The sequence below is a fragment of the Aethalodelphis obliquidens genome, unplaced genomic scaffold, assembly GCF_003676395.1.
Source record: "Aethalodelphis obliquidens isolate GAN/ISIS:26980383/991018 unplaced genomic scaffold, ASM367639v1 scaffold5, whole genome shotgun sequence".
NCBI lineage: Eukaryota > Metazoa > Chordata > Mammalia > Artiodactyla > Delphinidae > Aethalodelphis > Aethalodelphis obliquidens.
In genome coordinates, this window is record NW_020837949.1 from 23,989,324 (window position 1) to 24,001,618 (window position 12,295).

At 41.3% G+C, this 12,295-nt stretch overlaps 1 protein-coding gene across 2 annotated transcripts in view; it reads right to left on the reverse strand.

The window, feature by feature from the left end:
- The window catches only part of SND1 (staphylococcal nuclease and tudor domain containing 1), a 419,010-nt gene that overhangs the window by 360,305 nt on the left and 46,410 nt on the right, over window positions 1-12,295 (reverse strand). For both annotated transcript variants that reach the window (XM_027102041.1, XM_027102042.1), the window contains exons 5-8: window positions 5,140-5,300; window positions 4,237-4,328; window positions 3,456-3,614; window positions 2,081-2,187 (exon numbers count right to left, since the gene is read on the reverse strand). In XM_027102041.1, the coding sequence (XP_026957842.1) occupies window positions 2,081-2,187; window positions 3,456-3,614; window positions 4,237-4,328; window positions 5,140-5,300 (519 nt within the window). The remainder of the gene's footprint in view (window positions 1-2,080; window positions 2,188-3,455; window positions 3,615-4,236; window positions 4,329-5,139; window positions 5,301-12,295) is intronic.

A 12,295-nucleotide genomic window follows, 5' to 3' on the forward strand; every position in this document is an offset into this window, starting at 1 on the left:
AGCAACTGGAACTATCCAAGATGCATATATACCATAAACCCATGGCTGATAGGCTGAGGTCTGGGTGTACACTTTTCTGAGTCTGGACAGTACAAGTCCACCTCAATAATTAGCTCTTTTGGCTTATCAAGTACCTCCTGAGCTATTACTAAATGCCAGGCGCTGGAATGACGAACACAGAGCAACTACTCTCTTAAATGGGAGGGAGAACACACACATCTAACAAACATATTTTTTAAAAAGCATAGGCCCGCTCAATTTCCATTTGAATTATGAAAAGGTTGTCAGCAACCCAAAGCCCATGTGGAAAACAAGAACAAAATTGTCACTCTAGTGCAACTAATGATTATGAAAAATGGACAAAAATCCAATAGAATTTCACTGCCAAAAGGTAAAAAATCATGCTGGCAGAAATTTGTTTTAGAGTAGTAAGCCCAGGAGACATTTTTTTGAGTCAGATTAAGAGAGGGAAAGGGAATATGTGCAAAGATTTTTTTTTAATCATATATATATGCACACACATATATTATATACCAGTAAAAAACTGTCAAAGTATTTATTGAGAAATAAATGGATGGAGGGGAAAGGGACTATTAAACTATTATTTCTGAAAACAGTATTGCAACCTTTAAAAGCAGCATGTAGTAGTTGTAAAGCACATGAAATACTTCAATACAGATTTACCAACAATGCAAGCAAGTCTATAACACAGCATGCAAAACAACAGGCAAGTAATCATATCACTGAAACATGATTTGCATTCTTTGGTCTAAACCTGTTTTTTAATGATGAGCACTCTTAAAAATCTCTTATAGATGTTATAAAACATGTAGAAACTACTGTCACTGTAACTCACTTTCTTCAGAGAGAGGCAGGAACTTAAAGAATGCAAAAAGAACTACCAACCAAAATAATAATTTAGAATAATAGACTTACAGGATCTTCTGAACAACAATAAAAAAATTGAGCATCATGAAATAATCAGAGGTATCTGGAACGCTGTGCTTGATAAGGGTATTGTATCTTTTGAATTTAACTGTGGAACATAAAAATACTAGACAATTTGTACAACCATTGTGTTTTTTCAATCAGTCTACCTTTGTCAGGCAGGCCATATCAAATGGCCCAGACAAAAAATCCCAAGTATTTCTGCTTACAGGTACAGAAAGCTGTAAAAGAGCTAGCAAAGGGGAAACACAGTCATTTAATTCACGTTCTTGCACATCTCCTAGCTGTGCACCTCAAAGGCAAAAATGTGAAGTTATCAAGACCGTTATAGTCTTACGACTCTGAAATAAGCCACACAGGCTTGAGTGGAACGTTGTCACTAATGGTCCTGGCCTTCTACCTAAATGTATCCTGAGAGACAGTTGCTGGGACTTTGAGAACATCATCTCTATTCATCTACCTGCTTCATTTTCTTCCATCTGCCCCATCAGGAACATCAAGTTCACCTATATACCTGGAAACATTTTGAAACAGCCACTGATCTTGGCAAGATCCAACTAGTATTTGCCTGGAAATCAGTTATTGCTACATCTGCTTTAACCATGAGGCACCTAGCCAAAAACACCTCACAGTTGCATTAGCATTTATAACTACAACATACTGTTAGATAAATTAGGGCATCAGGCCTCACAACAACATTGGATAGTTCTGTTTGGGGACCCACCGGCTCTATCTTTCCATCATATGCCTGGCTCCAGCCTGTATGTCGGGAAGTAGCTGATAAGCTATTTCACTGTCCTCAAATAAGCCTCAAGTTTATTTCATCTCAAATGCCTAAAACCTGGAATTTAAGTGATGGGCTTGGAGAAACAGTGTACTGAAAACGCTAAAAAAGCAAGTCAGGTGAAGAATAATGTCTGAGTGAAAAATCTAGGCCCTTAGTATACAGCACTGAATTAGACTGAACCTGGAGACTTATAAGTAAGCCACTCCTCTCTGAGATCCTGGCCTCTTTTGGAATTTCCCTAATCCTTTACACTGACATGGATGGGTGAGAGAAGATCCCTAGATTTCTTCCCCTGAAGATCCCTACCAAGATCCTTGGCTGGAAGGCTTCCCCGACAGACCTTACCTCTCAGCCGCCCTCAGCTTTTCTGCACCCCGTGTGTAAACTGCAATCGACCAATCCACACAGCGGGCAAAACCTTCCTTCAGGAGGAGCTCTGTGATGTTGCCATTCTGAAAAACGAGGCACGTGAGAAAGCAGGCATAGATTAGATTCTATTGCAAGAGAATCTGTTTCTCTAGACTTCTGACATGATTAACATTGCCACAGTCTACTTTGCAGTTTAAAAAAAAAAAAAAGAAGAGCCATTTCTCTCATTAAGAAATCAGCCATAAGAGGGGAGATGCTGCTCTGCGACTCCTTTCAACAGCCTTGGCTTCACATCCCACAACACCCAGCACAGTAACTCTCACTTAACAGGGGTAGGATAAATGTTAGTGGCATTGAATGGAATTGACATTTCAATAGCTCTTCTTGTGGGCTGAGGATGTTAATCTTCAGTAGAGATTATACCTATTATTTCCTTCCCTGAGATCAGCACTTACTCCCCTTTTCATAAGGGGAAAGCTAAAGAACAGGCTGAGTAAGGGATAACTTAAGTTACATTTTGCCCAGTGAATTGCAATTCACATTCTACTGTGACACAGAGCCATCTGGCAGGGCTCTGGCAGACAGCTAGCACTCCAGAAGAAACAGACATGACCTTGGCACATTCCAAACCAAGCCTCCCAGCCTTCCACAACTGCCATCATGGAAGAATTCTTTAGCCAAAGAGTAACAATAGTTTATTCTGTATTGGATAGAGGTTACAATAATGAAAATCTACTTAAACTTGGGTGCTAAAAAACAAAGTCATTTCCCATCCAAGAATACCCCACCTACCAAAGTATACAACAGAGTAAAACTCCCAATAGTCAGAACTACAAGAACTTAAAGAACCTGGTTCCTACTCAAAAGCAGAGTTAGGCAGTAACTGGATAAGGCCTGGAACAGTTTTTCCATAGAATGGTTTCCTCTTCAGAGTTCTACCAAAACCCCACATAGCTAACTTCTAGACCTGCATACAAAACTCACCAATCCCATCCAGAAGCTTCATCACCACTTCTCACTGATGTGGCAACCTCCCACCTTTCTTATTGGCAAGCTTTAGGACCAGCCCTTGGGAAAATAAGTGCTAGAGTCCTTCCTCCCCTTATAAACCCAGTAACAACTGAGATGAGTTTTCTAAAAGTACAAAGTTGCAGATTTGTCCAATTCTATCAGGTAACTGATAACTCCCTAGAAAAGGCCTCAAAATCAGTAGATTATAATCCTGCCAAGATATTTCAGTGGCTCAAGAATATACAGGGGAAGAAGAAAAGCAAACTACAGCTCTTCAAACCCCAAGTGGAACCCCACACACACACACCCCACATGGCCCAGTCTGCATAGGCACACTCACTGGATGAAGGATGGTACCCAGAATGTTCTGGTTGTGGCAGCTCTCCAGAATGATCTGGACATCTCTCTGAAGCAGTCGAGACTCGGTGAAAAATTTGGCTTCTGCGGCAAAAGGTTCTGGTGTTTCACTGCCATCTGCTTCCCGTCGAAAAGTTGGGCACTAAAGCAAAAGTAAGGCGAGTGGGTGACGCAGCCTAATGTGAGTGCTGGGCTCGCTCAGGCCACAGGGAACCGTCCAAAAAGCACAAACCCCACAAAACTGAGCTTGGAAAGGTCTCAAATCAGGTCTTCCAACCCTTTTTAAAGCATACTGATAAAATGCAACTAGAGATATCGTCATCCCACACGTTTTGGTAAAGCAAACAAAACTCATGTTACCATGGGGAAAATCATCTTAATTATATCAATACTTGAAAATGACCCCTTGCCAAGTAGAGATTCACCAATGCCTCGCTTTAAATCCCTGATTATCTCTTTAATCAAAATGGGTATTTTATACTGACAAGCCACACTCAACAAACTTCAGAGCCTCCCATCCCCTCCTCCCTAGGTTTCAACAATCTCAGCACAGCCCACTCCAAACAGACCCTGAGTACTTAAAAAATAACGTCTTATTTGATCTAATTAGAACTGTCCAACTGCAAAGTTTAAAGTACTCTAGTCAATGTTAACAGCCCATACAAGAAAGAAACAGTACATACGAAGTCCCCAAGTAGAAGAGTCTGTCACTGAACGCTTCCACAAACCCTATCACCACCCTGTAGCCCAATGTATGATCTGACCTTGATCCCTGACAGCATGACCGTGACCAGGTAGTAGTCAGGCAGGAGCAGGGCCCTGACCACACTGCCGTCCCTCACGTGCTCGATGATAGCTGCATGACAGAACAAACGCCTTGAGTCATAGCAAAAGTCGTGCCGAGGATAAACAATGCCCAAACAAACTGCCCAGAATGCAGTTCCTCTCCCCCAAACCCCAAGAAAGCCTCCCTCCAAGAGGTGACAAAGCACCGGCACATCACGAGTGTTCACACAACAGACTCCTGCCCAAACTATTCCTGGGGGATTTGGTTCAGACCAACGTCTACGTCTTTTGAACCTTCTGGGACCTCATGGCTTACACCTAAGCAACCTAGCTTACAGATAACAAAGCTTATCTGTGTACTGAGTGCCTGGCAAAAAAATAACAACAATTCAGGATTGGTAATAATTTTATTTTACTGAGTCTGTAAGTTAATATGATCTCAAAGTAGGACCAAGAACTATACAGAATGTGTGTGTGTGTGTGTGTGTGTGTGTGTGTGTGTGTGTGTGTGTGTATGCATGCACGCACATGGGCACACGCATATGTGTTTCGCTATATACAGAATACACATGTCTACCTTGACGTTTTGGGGACAGTATTTAGGTAGCCATCTTTTAGAGAAAATAGGAAGATCCCCCATGTGCAAAATTACCAGCAATTTACTAGCTTGTAGCCGCAAAGGAATAACCTCAGCAAAATACATCTGATGCAACCTATATGAACTGGATTCAAGCTCCCTTCCAAAATACCGGGTGTTGTTTTACCCTTAACAATTTCCCTTGGGCACTAAAGCAGAATTGCTTTTATTAACCTCAAGGAGCTCAAGAGCAGATAGAGAGAAATCACCCTGAGTCACATCCGTCTTTTCCCGACAGCCTCACCATTAACAGGCTTCTGGTGGTGCGAGTCCACAAAGTGCCTTGGGTTCTCAATGGTATACTTGAGGTCCCGGAGAGTATGTGAACCATTCCCCTCACTCCACATTCCTTTCTTAGCTGCTTTTGCTTGCTCCTCACACTCCGAAAGCCGGTTCTGCTCAGGACTGGGACGTGAGAAATAATAAACACATGTGGTTAGTGAATTCACAACAGAAATATCAGGCTCATCTTTGATTCTGGGTTTCTTCAGCAACTTCTCCCCTTGAAAAGACCAAAGAGTTTGTTTCACATCTGTGGCTTCAGACCCAGGCCTATAAACAGAAACCCATCATGAGTGCAACTTCTGGATTTCAGACTTATTCCCTCAAACAAAAGATTCAATCATAACAGCATTTAATGAGAGTATCCAAAGAACACGCGTCTCGGTACTGCCACCATCAGTGATTACAAGAGAATAAGCTGGTGGCTCGGAAGGGAGCCGCTCCAGGAGGGAGAGCTTCATTTAACCACCCCAGATTCAGGAACTAGAATCCGGGCAGAGCTCGGCAGGACACAGCGCAGGGAAAGTGACTAAGAACCACCCTTACTCCCTGTTGTCTGCAGAACAGAGCTGGGGAATGCAGAACAAATACCATTACAGACAATGTCACCCCAAAACTACTTACACATTCAATAAGGCCAGCTAAGCAAAGCAGTCTGAAGATGAAGACTCCTTCATTAGACAGGAAACCAAACTACATACAAGAGCAGCCAGAAAGTCAGTAGACAGACCGGAAAACAAAAACAAAAAAACACCCAGAACAACCAAACCCAGAAATGGCTCTGCTCTTCTCTCTCTCATACGTATCCGAGCTGAAGTGAACCTGGAAAGCCTTTCCACGATGTCAGCGCCTCGTTCCATCAACAGCCTTCTGCAGAAACTGAAGCTCCCACCTTGATCAGTAGGGATTTTCAACAGGGACTCCTAACCTACAATTTCTCAAGCGAGAAATCCTCAGTACTGCTCTTTCCCTCCTCCCCACAAAAAAAAACAATCATCAACTTCAGAGATCCAAAATTACTGCCAGAATTCCACAGGGGAAAAAAAAATGTAGCTTGAGATAGAAGCAAACATTGAAACTGAGAAACGAAGGCTTTAAATCAAGACAACTTTGGAGAAAAAAGGATTGGGACTCCAGGGGAGATATCTTTGTTGAGATGATACAATACTGCTTTGGGTTTTTTAAAAATTCTTCATTCTGGTTGCAAACTGGATTCCAAAAAACACTGCAACAGTAATCATGCCAGCAACTGTCCTTAAGACACAACTTTGGCGTGCTTCCAAAATCAGGACCTAAGACAAATGTCAGAATTCAACAAATACCCACATGCTCACACCCCAATTATAAGCTCTAGCCAACGACTCTTTGGAATCATAAAGGACCAAAGAAGTATATGGTGAATGACTTGACCACAAAGTCTATGAAGGCAGGAAGGAGGCAAACTGTACATTTTGGCCTTTCTTCTTCCCATCATTGGTACAGTTCATGCAAAGATTTATCTAAAGCTTCTTCTACAGCTACAGTCATAATACAACAAGGATTTAATGATTTAAACAGCATCTTTGGGGAGTTCCCTGGCAGTCCAGTGGTTAGGACTCTTCACTGCCATGGTCCCAGGTTCAATCCCTGGTCAGGAAACTAAGATCCCACAAGCCGCGTGGTACAGTCAAAAACTAAAAAAATTTAAAAAAAAAGCCAGGATTGGTTCAAGATGGCAGAGTAGAAAGACATATTCTCACTCTGTCTTGCGAGAGCACCGAAAGCACAACTAACTGCTGAACAATCATCGACAGGAAGACGCTGCAACTCACCAAAAAAGATACCCCACATCCAAAAACAAAGGAGAAGCCACAATGAGATGGTAGGAGGGGCACAATCACAATAAAATCAAGTCCCATAACTGCTGGGTGGGTGACTCACAAACTGGAGAACACTTATACCACAGAAGTCCACACACTGGAGTGAAGGTTCTGAGCCCCATGTCAGGCTTCCCAACCTGGGGTCTGGCAACGGGAGGAGGAATTCCTAGAGAATCAGACTTTGAAGGCTAGCGAGATTTGATTGCAGGATGTCAAGAGGACTGGGGGAAACAGACTTCATTCATGGAGGGTACACACTAAGTAGTGTGCGCATCGGGACCCAGGGGAAGGAGCAGTGACCCCATAGGAGACTGAACCAGACCTATCTGCTAGTGTTGGAGGGTCTCCTTTAGAGGCGGAGGGGTGGCTATGTCTCACCGTGAGGACAAGGACACTGGCAGCAGAAGTTCTGGGAAGTACTCCTTGGTGTGAACCCTTCCAGAGTCCGCCATTAACCCCACCAAAGAGTCTGGGTAAGCTCCAGTGTTGGGTCACCTCAGGCCAAACAACCAACAGGGAGGGAACCCAGCCCCACCCATCAGCAGACAAGCAAATTAAAGTTTTACTGAGCTCTGCCCACCAGAGCAACAACCAGCTCTACCCACCACCAGTCCCTCCCATAAGTAAACTTGCACAAGCCTCTGAGATAGCCTCATCCACTAGAGGACAGACAACAGAAGCAATAACTACAATCCTGCAGCCTGTGGGGAAGAAGCCACATTTACAGAAAAACACACAAGATGAAAAGGCAGAGGGCTACGTACCACATGAAGGAACAAGATAAAACCCCAGAAAAACAACTAAAGGAAGTGGAGATAGGCAACCTTCCAGAAAAAGAATTCAGAATAATGACAGTGAAGATGATCCAGGACCTCGGAAAAAGAATGGAGGCAAAGATCAAGAAGATGCAAGAAATGCTTAACAAAGACCTAGAAGAATTAAAGAACAAACAAACAGAGATGAACAATACAATAACTGAAATGAAAAATACACTAGAAGGGAATCAATAGCAGAATAACTGAGGCAGAAGAACAGATAAGTGACCTGGAAGACATAATGGTGGAATTCACTGCTATGGAACAGAATAAAGAAAAAAGAATGAAAAGAAATGAAGACAGCCTAAGAGACCTCTGGGACAATATTAAACACAACAACATTTGCATTATAGGGGTCCCAGAAGGAGAAGAGAGAGAGAAAGGACCCGAGAAAACACCTGAAGTGATTACAGTCGAAAGCTTCCTAACATGGGAAAGGAAACAGACACCCAAGTCTGGGAAGCGCAGAGAGTCCCATACAGGATAAACCCAAGGAGAAACATGCCAAGACACATAGTAATCAAATTGGCAAAAATTAAAGACAAAGAAAAATTATCGATAGCAGCAAGGGAAAAACAACAAATAACATACAAGGGAACTCCCATAAGGTTAACAGCTGATTTCTCAGCAGAAACTCTACAAGCAAGAAGGGAGTGGCAGGACATATTTAAAGGGATGAAAGGGAAGAACCTACAACCAAGATTACTCTACCTGGCAAGGATCTCATTCAGATTCAATGGAGAAATCAAAAGCTTTTCAGACAAGCAAAAGCTAAGAGAATTCAGCAGCACCAAAAGAGCTCTACAACAAATGCCAAAGGAACTTCTCTAAGTGGGAAACCAAAGAGAAGAAAAGGAACTACAAAAACAAACTCAGAACAATTAAGAAAATGGTAATAGGAATATACATATCAATAATTTCCTTAAAGGTGAATGGATTAAATGCTCCAACCAAAAGACACAGGCTTGCTGAATGGATACAAAAACAAGACCCATACATATGCTATCTACAAGAGAACAACTTCAGACCTAGGGACACATACAGACTGAAAGTAAGGGGATGGAAAAAGATATTCCATGCAAATGGAAATCAAAAGAAAGCTGGAGTAGCAATACTCATACCAGATAAAATAGACTTTAAAATAAAGAATGTTACAAGAGACAAAGAAGGAAACTACATAATGATCAAGGGATCAATCCAAGAAGATATAACAATTATAAATATATATGCACCCAACATAGGAGCACCTCAATACATAAGGCAACTGCTAACAGCCATAAAAGAGGAAATTGACATGATCCAAACAGAAAATTAATAAGGAAACACAGCTTTAAAAGACAGAATAGAACAGATACATTTAATTGATATTTATAGGACATTCCATCCAAAAACAACAGATTACATTTTCTTCTCAAGTTCGCATGGAACATTCTCCAGGATACATCACATCTTGGGTCACAAATCAAGCATCAGTAAATTTCAGAAAATTGAAATCATATCAAGCATCTTTTCTGACCACAACGCTATGAGATTAGAAATCAATTACAGGGGGAAAAAACGTACAAAACACAAACACATGGAGGCTAAACAATAAGTTACAAAATAACCAAGAGATCATTGAAGAAATCAAAGAGGAAATAAAAAAATACCTAGCGACAAAAGACAATGAAAACACGATGATCCAAAACCTATGGGATGCAGCAAAAGCAGTTCTAAGAGGTAAGTTTATAGGAATATAAGCCTACCTCAAGAAACAAGAAAAATCTCAAATAAACAATCTAACCTTACACCTAAAGGAACTAGAGAAAGAAAAACAAACAAAAGCCAAAGTTAGCAGAAAGAAAGAAATCACAAAGATCAGAGCAGAAATAAATGAAATAGAAACAAAGAAAATAAGGGCAAAGATGAATAAAACTAAAAGCTGGTTCTTTGAGAAGATAAACAAAATTGATAAACCATTAGCCAGACTCATCAAGAAAAAGAGGTAGGACTCAAATCAATAAAATTAGAAATGAAAAAGAAGTTAAAACAGACACCGCATAAATACAAAGCATCCTAAGAGACTACTACAAGCAACTGTATGTCAATAAAATGGAGAACCTGGAAGAAATGGACAAATTCTTAGAAATGTATAACCTTCCAAGACCGAACCAGGAAGAAATAGAAAATGTGAACACACCAATCACAAGCAATGAAATTGAAACTGTGATTAAAAATCTTCCAACAGGGGCTTCCCTGGTGGCGCAGTGGTTGAGAGTCCGCCTGCCCACGCAGGAGACACAGGTTCATGCCCCGGTCCGGGAAGATCCCACATGTCGCGGAGCGGCTGGGCCCGTGAGCCATGGCCGCTGAGCCTGCGCGTCCGGAGCCTGTGCTCCTCAACGGGAGAGGCCACAACAGTGAGAGGCCCGCGTACCACAAAAAAAAAAAAAAAATCTTCCAACAAACAAAAGTCCAGAACCAGATGGCTTCACAGGTGAATTCTTCACAGGTGATGGCTTCACAGGTCAAATATTTAGAGAAGAGCTAACCCCCAACCTTCTCAAACTCTTCCAAAATATTGCAGAGGAAGAAACACTCCCAAACTCATTCTATGAGGCCACCATCACCCTGATACCAAAGCCAGACAAAGATACTAAAAAACAAGAAAATTACAGACCAACATCACTGATGAATATAGATGCAAAAATCCTCAACAAATTACTAGCAAACAGAATCCAACAACACATTAAAAGAATCATACGGGGCTTCCCTGGTGGCGCAGTGGTTGAGAGTCCGCCTGCCGATGCAGGGGACACGGGTTCGTGCCCCGGTCCGGGAGGATCCCACATGCCGCGGAGTGGCTGGGCCTGTAAGCCATGGCCGCTGAACCTGCGCATCTGGAGCCTGTGCTCCACAATGGGAGAGGCCACAACAGTGAGAGGCACGCGTACCGCAAAAAAAAAAAAAAAAAGAATCATACACTATGATCAAGTGGGATATATCCCAGGGATGCAAGGATTCTTCAATATACGCAAATGAATCAACGTGATACACCATATTAACAAACTGAAGAATAAAAACCATATGATCATCTCAACAGATGCAGAAAAAGCTTTTGACACAATTCAACATCCGTTTATTATAAAAAAAATCTCCAGAAGTGGGCATATAGGGAACCTAACTCAACATAATAAAGGCCATATACGACAAACCCACAGCAAACATCATTCCCAATGGTGAAAAATGGAAAGCATTTCCACTAAGATCAGGAACAAGACAAGGATGTCCACTCTCACCACTCTTATTCAACATAGTTTTGGAAGTCCTAGCCACAGCAATCAGAGAAGAAAAAGAAATAAAAGGAATACAAATTGGAAAAGAAGAAGTAAAACTGTCACTGTCTGCAGATGACCTGATACTATACATAGAGAATCCTAAAGATGCCACCAGAAAACTACTGGAGCGAATCAATGAATTTGGTAAAATTGCAGGATACAAAATTAATGCACAGAAATCTCTTGCATTCCTATACACTAATGATGAAAAATCTGAAAGAGAAATTAAGGAAACACTCCCATTTACCACTGCAACAAAAAGAATAAAATACACAGGAATAAACCTACCTAGGGAGACAAAAGACCTGTATGGAGAAAACTGTAAGACACTGATGAAAGAAATTAAAGATGATACAAACAGATGGAGGGATATACCATGTACTTGGACTGCAAGAATCAATACTGTGAAAATGACTACACTACCCAAAACAATCTACAGATTCAGTGCAATCCCTATCAAATTACCAATGGCATTTTTTACGGAACTAGAACAAAAAATCTTAAAATTTGTATGGAGACACAAAAGACCCCAAATAGCCAAAGCAGTCTTGAGGGAAAAAAACAGAGCTGGAAGAATCAGATTCCCTGACTTCAGAGTATACTACAAAGCTACAGTAATCAAGACAATATGGTACTGGCACAAAACCAGAAATATAGACCAATGGAACAGGATAGAAAGCCCACAGATAAACCCACGCACCTATGGTCAACTGATCTATGACAGAGGAGGCAAGGACATACAATGGAGAAAACACAGTCTCTTAAATAAGTGGTGCTTGGGAAACTGGACAGCTACATGTAAAAGAATGAAATTAGAACACTTGCACAAAAATAAACTCAAAATGGATTAGAAACCTAAATGTAAGACCGGACACTATAAAACTCTTAGAGGAAAACATAGGAAGAACACTCTTTGACATAAATCACAGCAAGATCTTTTTTGATCCACTTCATACAGTAATGGAAATAAAAGCAAAAATAAACAAATGGGACCTACTGAAACTTAAAAGCTTTTGCAAAGCAAAGGAAACTACAAATAAGATGAAAAGACAACCTCAGAATGGGAGAACATTTTTGCAAATGAAGCAATGGACAAAGGATTAATCTCCAAAATATACAAGCAGCTC